Raw genomic sequence first — 21536 nt, 5'->3', positions numbered from 1 at the left:
GGTACTTAAGGAAGTGGCCCAAGAAATAGTAGATGCATTGCTGGTCATCTTCCAAAATTCTATGGACTCTGGAATAGTTCCCATGGATTGGAGGGTAGCTAATGTAACCCCACTATTTAAAAATGGTGGTAGAGAGAAAATGGGGAATTATAGACCGGTAAGCCTGACATCGGTAGTGGGGGAAAATGCTAGAGTTCATTAAAAAAGATGTAATAGCAGAGCACTTGGAAAACAGTGACAGAATCGGACAAAGTCAACATGGATTTACAAAAGGTAAATCATGCTTGACTAATCTACTGGAATTTTTTGAGGATGTAACTGGTAGAATAGATAAGGGGGAACCAGTGGATGTGGTGTATTTGGACTTTCAGAAGGCTTTCGAAAAGGTCTCACATAAGAGATTGGCGTGCAAAGTTAAAGCACATGGAATTGGGGGTAAGGTACTGACTTGGATAGTGAACTGGTTGGCAGACAGGAAGCAAAGAGTTGGAATAAACGGGTCTTTTTCCGAGTGGCAGGCAGTGACTAGTGGGGTACCGCAGGGATCGGTGCTAGGACCCCAGCTATTCACAATATATATTAACGATCTAGACGAGGGAACTAGATGTGATATCTCCAAGTTTGCAGATAATACAAAGCTGGGTGGGCGTGTGTGCTGTGAGGAGGATGCAGAGAAACTCCAGTATGATTTGGACAGGTTGGGTGATTGGGCAGATGCATGGCAGATGCAGTATAATGTGGATAAATGCGAGATTATCCACTTTGGTGGCAAAAACAGGAAGACAGATTATTATCTGAACGGCAATAGATTGGGAAAAGGGAAAGTGCAACGAGATCTGGGTGCCCTTGTGCACCAGTCGCTGAATGTAAGCATGCAGGTGCAGCAGGCGGTTAAGAAGGCAAATGGTATGTTGGCCTTCATAGTGAGAGGATTTGAGTACAGGAGCAAGGATGTCTTGCTGCAGTTGTACAGGGCCTTGGTGAGACCACACCTTGAGTGTTGTGTGCCTTATCTGAGGAAGGATGTTCTTGCCATGGAGGGAGTGCAGCGAAGATTCACCAGACTGATACCTGGGATGGCAGGAATGACGTATGAAGAGAGATTGTGTCGATTAGGCTTATATTCGCTAGAGTTTAGATGAATGAGAGCGGATCTCATTGAAACTTATAAAATTCTAACAGGACTAGAGAGACTAGATGCAGGAAGGATGTTCCCGATGGTGGGGGAGTCCAGAACCAGGAATCACAGTCTAAGGATAAGGGGTAAGTCATTTAGGACTGAGATGAGAAGGAGTTTCTTCACCCAGAGAGTGGTGAAGCTGTGGAATTCTCTACCACAGAAGGCAGTTGAGGTCAACCTATTAAATATATTCAAGAAGGAGTTAGATATATTTCTTAAGGCTAAAGGGATCAAGGGATATGGGGAGAAAGCAGGGACAGGGTGCTGATTTTGGATGATCAGCCATGATCTCATTAAATGGCGGAACAGGCTCAAGGGGCTGAATGGCCTACTCCTGCTCCTATCTTCTATGTTTCTATGTTTCTATGTAACTGCTCGAACGACCCTACATCAAGTGAGTTTTGGAGTTCTTAGTCCAGTTGCCAATGAACAGCACAAAACTATCCACTAATCAGCATAAATTAGTGACATAACTTAGTGCGGCTATATAGACAATTGGTTTGATGAGCTAAAAATATTCAGGTTGGCACAGCAGAGGTGTGGTATTGAGTTGGGTTACAGCACATTAGTGGGGCAGGGTTAATTAAACTTTACTTTGAGCCTCTCCATTTACACCTGAGCTGAAACTGCTTGAAGATAACATTAGATGCCAAAAAAAGAGAAAGTATTCCATTCTCCAGAACTGCTACCTCTCACCTTGATAACAACAGCAGCAACTTGTATTTATATAGCGCCTTTAACATAGTAAAACATCCCAAGTTGCTTCACAGGAGTATCATCAAACAAAATTTGACACAAAGCCACAAAAGGAGATATTGGCCCAGACGTCCTGATGCCTACGGGTGTGTATGCGCTGTGGGGACATCGGAAATGCCAGTTTTAGGTATGCGAAGCGCATGCACTGAAAACTGGCATTTCCGATCTGTCAAGAATGCTCTTGACAGATCGGACGCCTGCCCTGGAGAAGGGCCTCTGCGGGGGGTGGGGGAGGGGCGGATAGTTCCGCTTTCTGGAGACCCTCCGCCCGCAGAAAACCTTTAGAATTCTTACGCCTGCTAAGGCCTGCTTTTACCAGGATAAGAGTTGAAAAAAGTTTTTTTTTTAATTCAGTCATTTATCATTTAAAAATACTTTTTAAAAAAAGGTAAGTTTATTTTTAGTCCTGTAAATAACTTTAATTATTTTTTTCAAAAAATAAAATTTTGGTTTAAAATATTTAATTTATTGTAACTTCAACTAATTTTAAAAATATGATGGTTTTTTAAATTTATTTAATGCTTTGAAGTGCTTTTGGGGTGATCGCCATCAATATATTTGACAGGTCTATCTGTCAAAAGTATGAAGGGAGATGCCCTTCTTTGATTGGCTCCCCATGGCCCACGTGATCCCAGGGACGCTTGCGAACCACATGCGCCTCTTGGATATGTGGGCCCTGCGCACTTGGAGTTGGAGAGGCCCAGCATCGGAAATATACACACCTCGGGAATCCTCAGGTAAGTGCGTAGATTTTTTCCAGATCGGAGGCTTCTGCACGCGGGAGGACTCTGATCGGAAAATACGGCCCATTAGGTCAAAGAGGTAGGTTTTAGGGAGCGTCTTAAAGGAAGAGAGAGTAGTAGAGAGACAGAAAGGTTTAGGGAGGAAATTCCAGAGTTTAAGGCCTAGGCAGCTGAAAGCACGGCCGCCAATGGTGGAGCAATTAAAATAGGGAATTCAGAAGAGGTCCGAATTTAAGGAGTTCAGAGATCTTGGAGGTTTGCAGGGCTGGAGGAGATTACAGCGATAAAGAGGGACGAGGCCATGGAGGGATTTGAAAACAAGGATGAGAATTTTAAAACTGAGATGTTGCCGGACCAGGAACCACTAGAAGTCAGCGAGCACAGGGGGAATGGATGAATGAGATTTGGGGCGAGTTAAGTTACCGGCAGCAGAGTTTTGGATGAGCTCAAGTTTATGGAGGGTGGAAGATGGGAGGCCGGCCAATAGAGTGTTGGAATAATCGAGTCTAGAGGTAACAAAGGCACGGATGAGGGTTTCAGCAGCAGATGAGCTGAGGCAGGGACGGAGTTGGGCAATGTTATAGAAGTGGAACTAGGTGGTCTTGGTAATGGGGCAGATATGTGTTCAGAAAGTCATCTCGGGGTCAAATACGACACCAAGGTTGCAAACGGTCTGGTTGAGCCTCAGACAGTTGTCAGGGAGAGGGATGGAGTCGGTGGCTAGGGAACGGAGTTTGTGGCATGGACCGAAGACAATGGCTTCGGTCTTCCCAATATTTAGTTGGAGGAAATTTCTGCCCATTCAGTATTGGCTGTTGGACAAGCAGTCTGACAATTTGGAGGCAGTGGAGGGGTTAACCATAAAATAGATCAAAATGATCAATTTTAAAACTAATTTCAACGTAACTGTATACTGTATGACTCACCCAGGCACTTTGTAAAGGCCAGTGTGAATCTTTTATGTGACAGTATCTGTGAATGATTATTTGATTGAGTATTCAAATTTTAAGTAGACATGATTGAATCTCCAGTTTCAGATTAAAACTGAAGCTCCTTTGTGTCAGTAGGGTACAGTTTAGCTAAGAGAAACCACGGGGGGAATTTTGCGAGACCTAGAAAGGTGGGTATGGCGGCGGGACTGCCGGGAAAATGGCAGAAACTGGGAGCGGGTACCGACCCCGCTCCCAACCCGCCTCTGTGCCATCTTCCTGGGAGGTGGGTCCCCGAGTCGCGCAGGGACCTGTCTCCTCGAGGCGGGAAGGGGATTAGAGCCAATTAACTGCCTGTTAACAGGTAGTTAACAGGCAGTTTTGAGGCTTTTCCCCATTTTATGCCTGCAATTGCGGGCTTCCCGATGGCTGCGAACCTGGGTCAGCGATGCGAGCAGTAGATCTGCGGAGGTGAGAGGGGCCGATCTGTCAGCTATAGAGGTGAGTAATGGGTGCAAGTGTGGACAGGTAAGTATGAGAGGCGAGTGTAAAGTGTTGGAAAAAGTTTCCTTACCTTTGCTTCTTTCTGCAGGCATCAACTTTTGAAGATCCGGAGGTGCCTCATCTCAACGGCAGAGATGACAGAATGGCTGCTGAATTCTCAGATGCAGCAGCCATCTGCTTTCTGCTGAGGAGAGAGGTCTTGGTGAGCCTCTGTGCAAGGGCTCACCTTAGAACAGAGAATGTCAGTGTTTGACAGCTTCTCAAAGCTGGGAAATGCTGACAATTCACTGTCAAAAAATTTGAGACAGATGAAGCGTCATACGCTGACGTCATCTGTCACCGGCTTTCCTTAATTGGCTGGTAAGCCCGCTGGGCAGGCTTAACAAGGCCACTCAAGGGAAAATAGCATGGGTTAGACAGACGTCGCTGGGGGCGGGATGGAAATCCGGAAACCAGAAGTCCCGCATCCAGCACGTCTCCATTGATAAAATCCAGCCCCCACGATTCAGTCAGCAACAAAAACAGATGATGCGCATTGAACAGGCACCACGACCACGATTAACTGGGGCGGTAGCAAGAGCATGCTGCTCTGCAGGCCATGACTGTACACAGTGCAGATTGAGAATGTGAAGGTAGGCCAGCTTCAGGAATTTAAAACACTCAGTTAAAAGAAAAACCCTCATCAAAATACTAGTTCACAGAAGGAGTTAGAGTTTGATTCTCGGATTTGTGAACTTTAGAAGCGTTGCATATCCTGATGGAACCAACAACATCAGTTCCTTTTGGAATGCTCAAGTACTTTTCGAACCGTTTCAATTTCTTCCAGTAACTGCCTTCCAATGTGTTTCCTAATGCCCCAATTATATTGTGTGTCTGTCTGTGTTACCAATGTACTCCTTTTTTGTGCTACAAGTTGGACCTGGAATAACCGCGCTTCAGCAAGATTTGCTTATAGGCAGCTGTTCAAAGTCACATCACCATTTTGGCTACGGAACTTCAATGTCGGGAGAGGCTTGTACAAGCCCGCACTGTGTGCGTTGTGGTCAGGCTGAGAATTCAGCTGCCATATGGCCATTAACATGCGTCATCGACAGCATTTTGTCCCTAGAATTAAAATATCTCACAAGGTCTGAGCACTCTGATTCTGTAGCCGGCTAGGCATCAAATTCAGTCCAGAGCACTCTCACACGTAACACCTTTCTTCCTCAAAGCTGATTCCAGTAACTGCACACGCACCACTGGCACTCTCAACTATCAGTTCCTTCTCTACAGGCCCAGTAACTATTACATACAGTGTCTTCAAATCTATCACAAGCAATTCACTCTAATTTTCCTTGTTGGTATGCGGTGATGATGATTAACATAATGTGCCTTTGGAGGACCACACACAAGGCACACATTGTTCAGAAGTTATTTCAGTTGCACCATTGTAACTCACAAACTAATAGAAGTGAAAAATGCCAGCTAGTGTGTTTAATAGCACAGTCCCAATGTTCTGATAACTGTATAAATGGTTCCAGCTTTGCATTCACTATTTATGATCTTATTTAATGCTTCTATGTTACGGATAGCGCACATTTTGTATTTTACAGTAACTCAGAGTGATACATTGTATCAGAAACCACAAGAGTGCAGGTTAACTCGATCCTCAACCTACCTCTGAATCTGACATGGTACTTTACTGAGAATGAATTAATTTACTGATTGTTATACAGAAATCAGTGGTGAAATTTACTGGGCCATTTCTCCTACTTTACCACATAGGAACATTATTCGTGCTGCAGTGAGGCTGTACCATGTTACACATATTGCAGTGATACTAGAATCACATTGCGGTGATACTGCACCAGTCACTGACACTGCACCGATATTGATCCAGTCACTCACACTGCACCGATATTGACCCAGTCACTGACACTGCACCGATATTGATCCAGTTACTGACACTGCACCGATATTGATCCAGTCACTCACACTGCACTGATATTGATCCAGTCACTGACACTGCACCGATATTGACCCAGTTACTCACACTGCACCGATATTGACCCAGTCACTCACACTGCACCGATATTGCACCAGTCACTCACACTGCACCGATATTGCACCAGTCACTCACACTGCACTGATATTGACCCAGTCACTCACATTGCACTGATATTGATCCAGTCACTGACACTGCACTGATATTGACCCAGTCACTGACACTGCACTGATATTGACTCAGTCACTCACACTGCACTAATATTGATCCAGTCACTCACACTGCACGGATATTGATCCAGTCACTCACACTGCACTGATATTGATCCAGTCACTGACACTGCACTGATATTGATCCAGTCACTCACACTGCACTGATATTGATCCAGTCACTCACACTGCACTGATATTGATCCAGTCACTCACACTGCACTAGGTTATTGAAACTGCAGTGGTAAGATATTTCATTCCACGGGGCATGTTATAGATCTGTAACACACTTCCTGTCATTTTCCACATCAAACACTTGAATTAGTGGAGGATAGGGTAGGTTTCAATCACTCTCTGAGAAACATTTTGTTTGTGCATGTGCTTTTGTGCCCAGTAATTTGGAGGTACCTGTGTGGGAGCCAGAGAGTGAGCTCAGGAGCCGTGAATGTTGGGTTGGGCCATCGTGCACTTCCACCACATCATTCAGTGCTGTTTGAAAATATGTAAACTGGCCAAATACCACTGTATAGGAGAAAAACAATACATTCATTAATCGAAGAGAGCTTAATAGATTAAATTTCAAACATGAATTAGTATAGTTCTATTTTATTCTCTGTGACACTTTCAGGCCTCTCAACATTATTTTATAATCAGACTGATTTAGAACTAGGCCCATCAGCAAACTACAAACAGAAAAATATATATTAATGATTTCTATCAAAGTTCTTAACAATGCTCCAGCAACTTCCAGATCTGTGCAAGGGCTGAGAAAAGAAGTGGCTCTTTGAAGTATACAAATAAGATTAGAGAATGACTCACTGTGCTACTGAGGAGTCTTTATGAACACAAAGTTAATTTAACAATTAATAAATGAGAGGGAAAAGGGGAAATCATTGCTTAGTAACAGTCAAGAATAGGAATATTGCTTTGGAAATGTATCCTCTGAGCACATCTTCTTTATAAGATGATTGAATGGCTACCATGCAATGGAAATGTATTCTAAGGTACAGGATCAGCAATTAACTGACTCAGGTACAGTTGTTTCAATGAGACAGAGCTCCATACCATAGTCCTTAGACACAATAATGGAATATAAACAAGTCTGTCCACCGGTGTAGTTCTTAGGGTAGTTTGGAGACAAAATGACACCTTCTGATCCAGTGGCTTGGCCTCCACATGGTGCTGGAAAAAAAAGCAGAATTTGGTTTATAGAAATGAAATGCAACAATCATCCTGTCTGATGTAGGACAGTGGAGTCCTCTTCAACTGGCAGCACATCATGAATTTAATAAATCCTAACCTTAGTATTAACTGATCCTAACTGATTTAAGTTGAACCAGAATTCTGTGAGCATTCATTACATCCAATCATTGCCTTTCACTCACACATCAAGGACATCGTGATGTTTCCTAGGATACCGTACCCCCAGGACACTAGCATCATTTGTCAGATCCAGAAACATTGCCACTGTTAAGTATGTGTATTGTATTGAACAATTAACACAAAGACTTAAACGTATAACTCAAACAGGCCTTTACTGGTTGGAGGTAGGGACTGCACATAGGTCTTTACTTCATGCCCACAGGCGGGAACTGAGGGGAGATCAGTACCCACAGTACTATTTATACCCCTATGGCCAGGAGTGGTACTGCGTATCACTACGCCCAACAAGTAGTGCAGTCCTGTCCATAGGTTCAAAGTAGCACACATATTACATACACAACATTCCTCCCTTCCTAGCTTTACAGTCATCTCCCCATTTAACATAACGTAATAACATATATACATATATAACTTCAGGTTTACATAACAGAATAACATAGATACATAGATAACTTCATGTCAAAACAGATCACAGATTCAGTCTCTGCGGAAAACAGTTCACAGATTCAATCTCTGTGGTGGAGTCGGTTCACGTTGCTGGAGTGACTCATTCAATAGTCCTTCCATGGATTTAACAGTTTGAACTTCCGAACTGAATTGGCTCCGTTCGGAGGGACCACGTGTGTGATCTGGTAGAGGTGATAATGGTTCATCTTCTGTTTTTCCTTTTCCTTTTCTGCTTCTTGGAGACTCTCTGGGCTCCATTGTCAGCTGCCACAGCTGCCAGCTGCATGCGCAGTTCCTCCTTCTCTTCCTCCTGTTTCCGTCGTAGAGCCAGCTTCTCCCGATGTTCCGTAGACTTTTGGTGCTCCTCCATGATTTCTGCACTTTGGGAGTCGAAGTTACAAGCTGGGCAGGACAGGACATCGTAATATTCGGTGTCGTCCACCAGGTCATAGTAATATTCGGTGTCGTCCTGAGCTAGACCAGTGAGAGGGTCGTCTATTTCCTCCATACCCAGCTGGACGTTAGCCAGCTCTTGTTCCAAATCCAGACATCTTTCCTGAAGAGACTTCTTCATGTGTACCTCTGCATCCAGCTTTTTCTGGGCTTTCAGCAAGTTGTTTACTAGTGACCTCATTTGTGATTTTAATACTTCAACTTCCTTTGGAGATTGATTGATCGGACTATGCAATCCCTCTACCGGAGCAGCTGTTTCAGCGGTCTGTTGTTCTACGTTGACGTGAGTCAGCGTACTTTTGGCATCCAAGGGCTGCTCTGTTGCAGTCATCTCAGTCTGTGTTGCCACCTCAGCTCTTCCAATAACCTTTGAGAGCTCCGAACCCCTTTCGTTTGAATATTGAAGTTCGTGTTCAAGTTTTTCCCATTTCAGAGTCCTGTCCTTCAGCATATGCAGGAGTTGGCTGACCGTTAACTCCTCTGACATCAGACGTTTTGTGTGCTCCTGCTCCATTTTCTCCATCAGCTGCTTCTGTTGTCTTTCCAGATTCTCCAACTCTATATCAAAGAACTCTTTCGTTGCATTCAACTCTTGCTCACAACGGCGAAGCATTTGTTCTAATTGCTGTTGTAGTTTGAAATGGAGTTGAGTTCGAGCCCGGTGTCCCTCAGAAATGGGCACATCAGTAGACTTGCCAGACTCAGAATCCACAGTTAAACTATGTTGTTGTTGCTCAGTGGAATTCTGTGCTGAAACTTTGTCTTTTGCACCTGAGTTGGGCTTACCATCATCCGTTCCAGAGTCTGGGCCGACTATCTTCACCGAGTTCTCACTCGTTATTGTTTGTAGGAAATGCCAGTCCATATTCATTTTCCTAATCCACTCCCGTCCTAGTAGTGGAGGACCTCCTTCAGATATCACATATAAGTCCATTATTTGACTGTCTTCGCCCTTGTGGACCACTGCAACCTCTATTTTCCCGATGGGGTACACTCTTTGCCCCGTGTATGTTTCCAATATAATCCCTGTATCCTGTAGGGGAATATGTTGGAATAACTTTCCGTAATCTTTCTTATTTATGACCGTCAATGCCGATCCAGTGTCCAATTCCAGTTTTACTTGGACTCCTTCTATCTGAAGAGTGACCCAAATTGTCTGGAGGTCTGCACCCTTACCAGCGTTGAGTACTCTTAAGCTAGCCAGTTCATTACTGCTAGCGTCTGAATCGGACTCCTGTTCGGTCACCTTGTGTACCTTTGCGTATTTTCCTTGCGGTGACTTCTTGTTGCTGGTCTTCTTCGCTGACCTGCATACTCTAGCTATATGTCCAAGCCTACCACAAGTTCTACATTCTTGGTTTTTAAACCAACACTGGTTCTGATCATGCGTTGTCTTTCCACAACGATAACATTTGCCAGAACTCACACCCAATTTGTGTGCACTGAGCTCCGGTGACCGTAGCTGCATTACTGCCGTGCCTCTCGCTGCGGCTTCGTGTGCTGCTGCCATAGTGACCGCCTTCTCAAGCGTCAGCTCATTCTCCTCGAGCAGTCGCTTTTGTGTATCCTGTTTAAATAAACCACACACAAATTTGTCTCGTAGTGCATCTGTCAATCCCGTTCCAAACTGGCAATATTTCGCTAATTTACGCAATTCCAGCAAATATTCAGCATTGCTTTCATGCTGTAGCTGCCTTCTGTCGTAAAATTTAAATCGTTCCGCTAGCATCAGCGGCGTGGGGTTTAGATGATCTTTCAGGACAGTAACAATCTCATCGAACGTCTTATCCGCCGGTTCATCTGGTGATAACAGGTGTTTCAATTGCCCGTACGTCTTCGCACCCATTAAATTTAATAATGTTAGAGCTTTATCTTGGTCACGAATTTTATTGGCCTTACAATAATTTTTTACTCTTTCAACATATATGGCCCAATCTTCGAGGTCACTATCAAAGGTGCTAATATTCCCGTGTTTAGGCATTGTAGATTTGCAATTTCTCAGATTTTATTTTCTTTACTTGTTATCAAAGATGGCGGCTTCCCGCTCTTGCCGTCGTCCTCCGCCCACAAAATGGCGGTTTTCCCGCGCTTGGCGGTCTTCACCCGTCCCCCGACGCCGTCTCCCTTCAGCCCTCGAGTGCGGCCCTTATCTTCGCCGCGATCGATAGCCCGCGCTGTGCACCGCGACTCTCGCACCTTGAGCTTCTGCAGCCGCCGCGCCTTTCAGTCCGAGTGCGGCTCTTATCTTTGGTCCCGATCGCTGGCCCGGCTGCGCCCCTCACTTCAAAGCGGCCCGGCCCTTATCTGCCGATCGCTATCGCCCTACCTCTCTCTCTTCCCCAGTCCTGTCTTTACTCCGGTTCACAAGCTGATGGAGGCTTCAGGGTCCTAATGCCTGTCGCTTCCAGTCGCTGGAAGCTGTCAGGATTTCTGCTGCCCTTCAGTTTTGAGTGGGGTGTTGAGGATTGAAACCTCTCTTCAACGTCGTCTTTGGACGAAGCCGCCTGGAATAACTGCCGCAGGGTAAGAGCCTGCCTCGTCGCCAGTGTTAAGTATGTGTATTGTATTGAACAATTAACACAAAGACTTAAACGTATAACTCAAACAGGCCTTTACTGGTTGGAGGTAGGGACTGCACATAGGTCTTTACTTCATGCCCACAGGCGGGAACTGAGGGGAGATCAGTACCCACAGTACTATTTATACCCCTATGGCCAGGAGTGGTACTGCGTATCACTACGCCCAACAAGTAGTGCAGTCCTGTCCATAGGTTCAAAGTAGCACACATATTACATACACAACAGCCACCATTCTTTCCGAGATTATTACTTCCCTGCCCAATATGACCACTGTCTTTTCCATCACGTGAGGTGTATTTCCCCTCCAAGTATGACAGAGAAAGTTTCAACAAACACCAGCAATGCTTGAAGACTTTTGAGACATCAATCACTAAGATGCATAAAAAGTGTTAATTTCAACCCAAACATTTTTTAAACAAAACACTTTGGCTACAACTCACCCTCGATGTGGCAGTTTCTCACTTGGCCCTGCAACCTCCCCTGTTGGCTTGGCAGACACTTGAAAGGTTTCATGTAAGTATGGGCAACCACTCCCAAAACTTTAACAGGAAAAGGCTTCACGGAACATTCACTCCCTTGACTCCCCCTCCTCCCCACTGACTGGCAAGTGCTCGTTACATGGTGTGTGTCAGATGGTAGTCAATGGAGAAAGTTTGCACTGTAGCACCAGAAAATAGACTATTGGTGATATTAGCAGTTAATGGCTTAAAATATCAGCATGATATTCTTCTGTTTCCTATTTTAACAGAGGTGTTAGCCTGTTTACTTTGAAATGAGTTAACGCTGATAGTAAAATAGCATGACAGTGTTAAAGCATTTATCCACTATGAACAGCAGCAGCCATTTCTAGCCTTGAGTTTTCAATGTGCCAAAATTAATTACACTTCTAAACTAAATTTACTCAGATTACTGGGCTATTTATTAGGTAATCAGGGTTAAAAGGACAATCAGGTTTCTTAATAAATAAATGTCACAACATTATCTAATCATATCTTTCAAACACGATATTCAGGTAGAACGGTCAGATTAAAATTCAGATCATGTAAGCATTCCAATTATGACATTGCATAATAAACAAGTCAATGTAAGAAATAAAATGACAGGTTAAAATTATTAGAAAATAATAAGAGTCCTTTTTGTTTTCATGCCATTTATATTCCCGCGTCACACGACTCTCGATATAATATAACAGTCTACTCTTCCATGCTGTTTCACGTGGTGAGTCAGAGGGTGTTGTTTTATAATTGCCAGAGTGTCATACAGTATATTAAGTAATTCCAGGTTAAAAATATTGACTTTATCAAAGGCCCTATTACACATGATTGAGTGACTCTATTTTCAAGAGGAAAAATATCTGCCAAAAAGAATAAAATGAATATTGGGCACTTCAGCCAGTAACGGAGCAGAAACAAATGGCAAATAATTCAAATCAGGCAAAAAATATTGAATGGAAAATCTGAGAAAATAGGGCCTGCTGCACATGCATGATAAAGCCTCCTTTTAAGGGGGAAAAAAGGATAAGTAGGCCCAGCTTCCCAACTGAAGTTTGGGGAAGCATTGGACTGAAGTCATAAGCCCCTGAGAAAGGAGTAAGCCTCAGAAGGAAGACACTGCAGGGATGTGAAATACTATAGAGGCAACCCTACAGGTAAGGTTAATCGTTCTGGTATGAATTATTCATTTTTGATGTGATTATGTTAGAAATGTTATCACTGGAAAGCTCAGAAAACATGCTGGCCACTGATAGCACTTTGAAAAAAATCTTCGGAGTTATTTGATTGGCTGGTTTTCTGATGCTTACTGGCTGCGGCTTCATAATTATTTCCTAGTTGTTTCATGAAAGGAAATGGTGATGGGTGCGTTTCATGGTTTTTGCTTCTTGCTAATAGGTATCTGTCTCATACCTAAAATTGGATTCCAACCCATCAGTGTTGTTCACATAACAGAGAATGGTTTGCGGTTACTTGCTCTTTTCCAATATGATCTTTGAGCGTGTGATTTTTTAACGTGTACACTTTTGAGCCAAGAGGCACTATGATTGCACATTATACATAGACTTGTGCATCAACCCTGGTTCCCTGGTGCAGTAAGATCCTGTGGCACAAACAAGCAAAATGTGAGGGGGTAATTTTTTGCATTCACCACATGGGCGAAAATCTGGCAGAGCAGATAACCCGCATGTTATAGAACCCATCTGGTTTTCATACCATGGAATGAAAATTGGGCGGGTTGTATAACAAGCAGGAAATTACCACCCATGTGGTGAAGACAAAACCTAGTCCAAGCTCTCTGCTGTGAATCATACAACGAGGCCCCAATACCAACCAATGCCATTCAGGAAGGCAGTGGGAATGGGGATGGGGATATACTCGTAAGAAAAATTAGAAAGTGAAGCAAGTAGTGTTGCTTTGATGAATCTCCAAAGAGCCATCTACAGCAAAATTCGTAGAGGCCTTTGAAGAGATGAGCTGCCTAGTTTGCTGGGCACAGAATGGTATATGCCATGTTTGCATCTGCAGAACCAGAAGGGAAATGTATTATAAAATGTAATAATAGTGGAGGGGAAGAAATCAGGGAACTAAAATATTGAAATTTTTCCTTATAGCAAGTAAATGGTGGTTACTGTAAAGAACATGGCATCTTGTACAAATATATCTGGACTGAACTTTTCCACGTGAGGTGCAGTTACCTGAACAGGATGGAACAAGCTTGTTCCAGGAGGGTTTGCCATCTCCTCCCATGATGCAAGTCAGAGTTGAATAGCCAACTATCTCATAGCCACTGTCACAGTAAAAGGTCACCGTGGACCCAAGCTTGAGGTCCGTCCCCACTCTTGTGCCGTTCTTGATGGTTCCAGGATCAAAGCAAGATTCTCTGGGGTTCTCTTTAATAACAAAAAGTACATTCAAATAATCATTAATTACTTTGCTGTTTACTTCTTCGCAAAAACTAATTCCATTAAATTTCCAATGATGGCAAATTCTGAAAAGGTCATGTGGACTCGGCAATTGTATTATCAAAGGCAGTTTGTGATATTACACCACTTAGAACTCAAACTAAACAGTTGCTTCTAACAACACGTTTTCCTGGATATTCTGAGCTGCAAGGCAGTGGTGCATACTTGAAAATCTGTCCAATATAATTTCCTTGTGTGGGGGGCGTGTGCAGAGAGGGGTTGGTGGACAAGACAGAAGAATCACAGCAAATTAAAAAAAAAGACTTGCATTTATATAGCGCCTTTGACGACTTCAGGACGTCCCAAAGCGCTTTACAGCCAATGAAATACTTTTTTGGAATGTAGTCACATCTACGTATAGATAGTATACACAGGTGTGCCTGTTCACCAACAGATCAAATTCAAATCTTTGCCCCCATTTACAAATTCCTCCATGGCCTCATCCTATCTTGCTTCTGCAGCCTCCTCAGCCCCAAAACCCAACCTGTCCTCCGACTCTGGCCGCCTGGGCATTCTACTTTGCTGCTCCACCATTGATGGGAGAGCCTACAGCTGTTTAAGCCCTACTCTCTGGAACACCTTGCTAAACCCCTGCATCCTGCTGCTTCTCTCCCTGACTGTAAAAGCCACCCCGAAACCGAACATTGGGTCATCTCTCCTAACTCTTCCAGCACCACTTGGCATTCGCTTCTCCTCTGTGAAGCACCTTGGGATGTTTGCTACATTAAAGACGCTATATAAATAGAAGTTGTTGTCATTGAGTGCCGATGACAAATGAGAGTAGCAAGAAATTGAATATAAGAATTACAGACAGTGTGACAGCTGAAATGTCACCAGGGGATATTTCCATTAATATCTGTATTTATTTTGTGTCATTTAATCTCCGACAGACAATTCCACTAGTCATGTCACCCATACTCACCTTTTTTGAAAAAAAGTACTTTTAAATCAAAAAAAAGTGCAGTCAGAAAGTGGAAAATAGAAAGGGGTATTGACGTTAATCTCAGTTTTTATTAAAGGTTAATTTGTAAAAGGAATCCTGGCATTAGATTCTTTCCTTCATAGGATTTCTGATGATGAAACTCTTTAAAAGAGAATCTGGTGGTGAGATTCTGTCGAGAAGAGGACTTGGTAGTGTTACTTAGTGGGATGTTACTGGGATAGAAATAGGACACTGCCGGGAACTGGGTGCAATCCCAGCAGTGCACCAGAATGGAGAAGACCGAGGACTGTTCTAAATTCCTCCTCGAGCCTCATCATCATAATTCAGGCATGTTGCAGGTTAATTTCGGCTGGTGCTGGTGCCGGGGCCTACAGGTAGATCAGGGGAGTGGGAGGTGGCGATAGCTCCAACTATTCTGCATGAATGCAAGCATCCGGATTGGAAACGAGTGAGCTTTCTGACTACATTATTTAAAAGTTTGTTTTCTTTCCCAATAGTGTGAGTATGGGTGACATGATCAGTGGAATTATCTGTCAGAGTTTAAATGTTACAAAATATAAACACAGATATTAATGGAAATGTCATTTTAATATTGAAATGAGGCATGTGCTCACTGCCTAACAAAAGGCCGCGACCAATTTAGCAGTGGGCCGAGTGCCCGCACAGATCGGGCACAGGCCTCTGTCCTGCTAAACTGCTCAGCGTCATGCCCATTTCATGCCTGGAAAACAGGAGCAACAACGTTGAACTTAGACTCCGGTGGGTGGGGAATCCAAACCCACAGTGGCAGTATGTTGGGGATTCAAGAGATAAGGAGCACTTCCTTTATGAGATAGTCATTTTATTAATTTAAATAAACATTGCAATAGTGAAAATTGAATCGTTTAAGGCTGAGCTGTGGAAAACTCTTAAGGTGTACCACAGGCTAATCATATTATTGTGTTTAATGGTTCCATCAGTCCAATTCACATTAAATACAATAATAAGTGTATTTCCGTGCTCCCTGAGTTGCAGCCAAAGGCACAGTGGTACTTGACTTGAAGTGTTTCATTTTTAAAAAATCTGTGCAAATCTGCCACCAATGAGCTCTCCAGCGAATTCATTTCCACAGTTGTTAATTGCAAGTGATTAATACATCCAGGCAAAACTGTTTACAGGTACTGATTCGAAAATGGTTCTGATTATATTCAGAAATATACAAACACTTTCTGTCTTTACTTACAGAAATAACTGGTCTTTGAAATAGACACTTGCTTATTTTCAAACTCTTACAGGGACAGCATGTAATGATTACCAAAGGGTCCTGGCAAACTGGCAAGTATATGCTGGCATTCAAGGCCATGCTGCTGAAGCATACTGAGCTGAGCTAGCCATCCCAAAGGGAGGGATGGAAAATTGGCCATCTTGAGGGTGGCACTGTCAGGGGCTTGGCAGCAAGTCTCTTGCCCACCCTCTCATTCCAACCACTTTATGTAATATTGGGGACTAATAGAGAACTTAAAAAAAGCAAAACAAAACACTAATAAAGGAGGAAGAGAAGGAAATTGATGCTTCTTAACTAAAACATTAAACCAGCTGGATACTAAATAGCAGATTAAGGCTTCAGATGTCCCTGTACTGCTCAACCTGAAATTTACTTATCTCCCTTAGGAGATTTATGATATGGGATGATTTTCTCAGCATGTGCTGGGGACAGGAAAATTACCCCCTATACATCTATCTTGTACTGAGATGGTCATACCAATAAGGGTTGGAAGCAGTATTGTAGCATTTGGAGGACTAAACAAGGGATGGAGCCAAATACTGTAGAGTTGCATCAAGATTTGATTTTTCTAAAAAAAATGCCGTTGTTTTGTTGTCCAGTTTGGGTGCTGAAAATAGGAAAATGGATTTCACAAGGCATAATTCATCAGAGCATTAGAACTAGGAGCGGGAGTAGGCCATACGGACCCTCGAGCCTGCTCCGCCATTCAATAAGATCATGGCTGATCATTAACCTCAACTCCACTTTTCTGCCCAATCCCCATATCCCTTAATTCCTCTGGAGTCCAAAAATCTATCTATCTCAACGACTGAGCATCCACAGCACTTTGGGGCAGAGAATTCCAAAGATTCACAACCCTCTGAGTGAAGAAATTCCTCCTCATCTCAGTATTAAAAGATCAGCCCCTTATCCTGAGACTATGCCCCCTAGTTCTAGACTCTCCAGCCAGGGGAAACAAGTTCTCAGCATCTACCCTGTCAATCCTCCTCAGAATTATATATGTTTCAATGAGATCACCTCTCATTCTTCTGAACTCCAGAGAGTATAGGCCCAATCTACTCAATCTCTCCTCATAGGACAACCCTCTCATCCCAGGGATCAATCTAGTGAACCTTTGTTGCACCGCCTCTAAGGCAAGCATATCCTTCCTTAAATAAGGAGACCAAAACTGTGCACAGTACTCCAGGTGCGGTCTCACCAGAGTCCTGTACAATTGTAGCAAGACTTCCTCACTCTTGTACTCCAACCCTTTTGCAATAAAGGCCAACATGCCTTCCTAATTGCTTGCTGTACCTGCATGCTAAATCTCTGTTTCTTGTACTAGGACACCCAAATCTCTCTGAACACCAACATTTAATAGTTTCTCACCATTTAAAAATATTCTGTTTTTCTATTCTTCCTACCAAAGTGAATAACTTCACATTTCCCCACATTATACTCCATCTGCCACCTTATTGCCCACTCACTTAACCTGTCTATATCCCTTTGCAGGCTCTTTGCGTCCTCCTCACATCTTACTTTTCCACCTAGCTTTGTATCATCAGCAAACTTGGATACGTTGCACTTGGTCCCTTCATCTAAGTCATTAATATCGATTGTAAATAGCTGAGTCCCAAGGATTGATCCTTGGGGCACCTCACTAGTTACAGCCTGCCAATCTGAAAATGATCCGTTTATCCCTACTCTCTGTTATCTGTCAGTTAACCAATCCTTTATCCATGCTAATACCTTACCCTCAACCCCATGTGCCCTTATCTTGCTTAACAACCTTTTATGTGGCACCTAATCACATGCCTTTTGGAAATACAAATATACTACATCTACTGGTTCCCCTTTATCTACCCTGCTAGTTACATCTTCAAAAAACTTTAATAAATTTGTCAAACACTATTCACCTTTCATAAAACCATGTTGACTCTGCCTAATCATATTATGATTTTCTAAGTGCCCTGTTACCACTTCCTTAATAATGGATTTCAGCATTTTCCCGATGACTGATGTCAGGTTAACTGGCCTCTAGTTACTGGTTTTCTCTCTCCCTCCTTTCTTGAATAGTGGGGTTACATTTGCTACCTTCCCATCTGCTGGGACCTTTCCTGAATCTAGGGAACTTTGGAAGATCACAACCAATGCATCCACTATCTTTACAGCCACCTCTTTTAGAACCCTAGGTTGTAGGCCATCAGGTCCAGGGGATTTATTGACTTTTAGTCCTATTAGTTTCTCCAGTGCTTTTTCTCTGCTGATATTATTACTTTAATTTTCTCGCTCTCATTAGCCCCTTGGTTCCCCACTATTTTTGGTATACTTTGTGTGTCTTCTACTGTGAAGACAGATACAAAATATTTGTTTAAAGCCTCTGCCCAATATAATTTCTCCTGTCTTAGCCTCTAAGGGACCAATACTTACTTTTGCTACTCTCTTCCTTTTTACATACTTGTAGAAGCTCTTACAATCTCTTTTTATGTTTCTTGCTACAGGAAACTTTGGTTTATCCGGAGGTTGTATGTCCGGAAACCTCGATCTAACGACAGAAATCAGCAGCCATTTTGGTTAGTTTTTTTTTCTTCTCCTTGCATTTTTTTTTTAACAGTCAGGCTCTGGAAAGCATCTCTGTAGCTTAGCAACAGCTTCAGAGACGCTTCCAAGGTACGGGCCGAGTGTTTACAAGCTGTTGCTAAGCAACAGTGTTTATTGTCAGATACGGAGATGAAAACCTCCGTATCCTTCAACATTAGCGCTGGTCTATCCGGAAGTTTTGATAGATCGGCAGCAGCTTGGTCCCGTCGGTGCCGGATATCGCAAAGTTTCCTGTAATTTACTCTCATATTCTACTTTCTCAATTTTTATCAATTTTTTGGTCATCCTTTGCTGGTTTCTAAAGCTCTTCCAATCCTCAGGTTTACTAATATTCTTTGCAACATTATAAACCTCTTCTTTTAATTTAATACTATCCTTAACTTTGTTAGTTAGCCACAGAAGGCTCACTTTTTCTGTGGAGATTTTATTTCTCAATGGAATGTATATTTGTTGAGAATTTTCAAATCTTTCTTTAAATGATTGCCACTGCTTATCTACTGTCATACCTTTTAATCTAATTTCCCAATCTACCTTAGCCAACTCGCCCCTCAGACCTACGTAATTGGCTTTGTTTAAGTTAAAGGCCACGATTTTGCTGACTTTGACGGGTCTGTCGTGGACGACGGTGGTGGCAGGACCCAATCTCGCTGCTGGCTCCATCCCGCTCTGTGAAATGAATTTCCCTTGAGTGGGCTTGTTAAACCCTCCCAGTGTATTTCCCGGCCAATTCGAGGAAGTGGGTCTGGTGACGTCAATTGATGACGCGTCATCAGCCAGTTTCCTTAAAGGGACCATGTCCAAATTTATTTTGACATTTGTGTTATTAGTGTTCTGCGGCATTGAGGGGCTGCAAACACTGACAATGACTGCTCAAAGGCACAGGGCTGTATCCAGGCTCTCCCATGACTCCCTCCATATGGAGGGAGTCACAGCATGCAGGGAGGTCTTCTTCCCTTCCCATGGGTGGAAGAGGCCTCCACAGGAGATCAACACAGCCTGGATGCACATTGCAGAAGAGGGCACAAGCAGGGATGTGGTCAGGAGGACCTGGATGCAATGCCACAAACCTTTCAATGATCTGAGTAGATCATGAAACGTTAGTACAAAGCCACACTCAACCTCATCCTGCTGTGCCTCTCCTCACATCCCCATCACTCTGCCTTCCCTACCCTATTCCTGCACATCCTTACACACACCAACTTACCTTGCACCTCCACCCATCCTTCTCTATCTAAATTATCACATCCCCATCTCACTAGCCACCCCTCACACTCACCTTCATCCTAGTGCGAGCAAGCACTGAGTGCGAGTCAGCAGAGAGTGCTGTGAGTTTGGGTAAGTGTGAGCGTTCTCTAATTGTTATTTCTCTTTAAATCATTCTTGATAAGATTACTTAAGCAGTTTAAGTAAAGGGGAAAAGTTAAATATTTGGGATTCTGTTGGTTTAAGAAGAGTAAAACAAGGTTACACTGCAGTAGGAGTAAATTGGCACAGCAGGCAGTGGAAACCAGTTTTCTAACCAAACAGCAGGGGTGACTCATTTGGCTGTAAACAAACAAACAGTATAAAAAGACCAGTCCTAGTGCGAGCAAGCACTGAGTGCAAGTCATCAGAGAGTGCTGAGAGTTTGGGTAAGTGTGAGTTAGGGTAAGTGAGGTGTTAGGTGCTCTTTTCAAACTTTAACTCTGTGGGTTGTAGTTAATAAGGCCTTTCTGGTGCAGAGTGACTGTTGGTAAACCATTTAACTGGTGTAATTAGAGGGATTGGTTTAATTTAAATCCAATTAATTAAAGGGGATACTAGCATCTAAAATCAGGCAGAGGGTGTCCATAACTAACAATAAAAAATTTAATTAATTACATAGAATGGAGCAGGTGATGTGTTACTGTTGCGAGATGTGGGAGCCGGTGGACCCTGTTGAGGCTCACGGTGATTACGTCTGTGACAAGTGTCTGCTGCTACAGGAACTCCAGCTCCGTGTTGATGAGCTGGAGTCTGAGCTTCAGACACTGCGACACATCAGGGAGGGGGAGAAGTACCTGGACTCTGTGTTTCAGGAGGTGGTCACACCGATGAAGTTAATTAATTCAGATGTAGCCCATGGTCAGGGTCAGGATGGTGTGACTACGAGTGAGGCAGGTACGGGGATCCAGGAGGTAGTGTTGGAGGAGCCGCAGCCCTTGCTCTTGTCCAACAGGTTCGAGGTTCTTACTCCCTGTGGGGACAGGAGCAGGGACTGCAGGGAGGATGAGCAACCTGGCCACAGCATCGTGGAACGGGGGGCCATTCAAGAGGGGGGAGTAAATAGGAATGTTGTAGTGGTAGGGGATAGTATTATTAGGGGGATAGATAGAGTTCTCTGCAGCCGAGAGCGAGAGTCCCGAAGGCTGTGTTGTCTACCCGGTGCCAGGGTTAAGGACATCTCCTCTGGGCTGGAAAGAAGCTTGCAGTGGGAGGGGGGAGGATCCAGTTGTCGTGGTCCATGTTGGTACAAACGACGTAGATAGGACTAGGAAGCCGGTTCTGTTAAAGGAGTCTGAGCAGCTAGGGGTCAAATTAAAAAACAGAACCTCAAGGGTAATAATCTCTGGATTATTACCTGAGCCACGAGCGAATTTGGCTAGGA

General features: G+C 43.5%; 1 protein-coding gene across 1 annotated transcript in view; it reads right to left on the bottom strand.

Moving 5' to 3' along the window:
- csmd2 (CUB and Sushi multiple domains 2) overlaps positions 1–21536 on the bottom strand; it is an 807040-nt gene that overhangs the window by 302060 nt on the left and 483444 nt on the right. Inside the window, exons 25-27 of the mRNA XM_085962435.1 lie at positions 13857–14051; positions 7371–7487; positions 6714–6827 (exon numbers count right to left, since the gene is read on the bottom strand). Coding sequence (XP_085818561.1) covers positions 6714–6827; positions 7371–7487; positions 13857–14051 — 426 coding nt within the window. The remainder of the gene's footprint in view (positions 1–6713; positions 6828–7370; positions 7488–13856; positions 14052–21536) is intronic.

This window comes from Somniosus microcephalus, chromosome 20 (genome assembly GCF_052327205.1).
Source record: "Somniosus microcephalus isolate GS21.2 chromosome 20, FLI_Smic_1.0, whole genome shotgun sequence".
Lineage (NCBI taxonomy): Eukaryota > Metazoa > Chordata > Chondrichthyes > Squaliformes > Somniosidae > Somniosus > Somniosus microcephalus.
The sequence above is the reverse complement of the archived record's forward strand: the minus strand, read 5'-3'. Positions and strand labels throughout refer to the sequence as shown.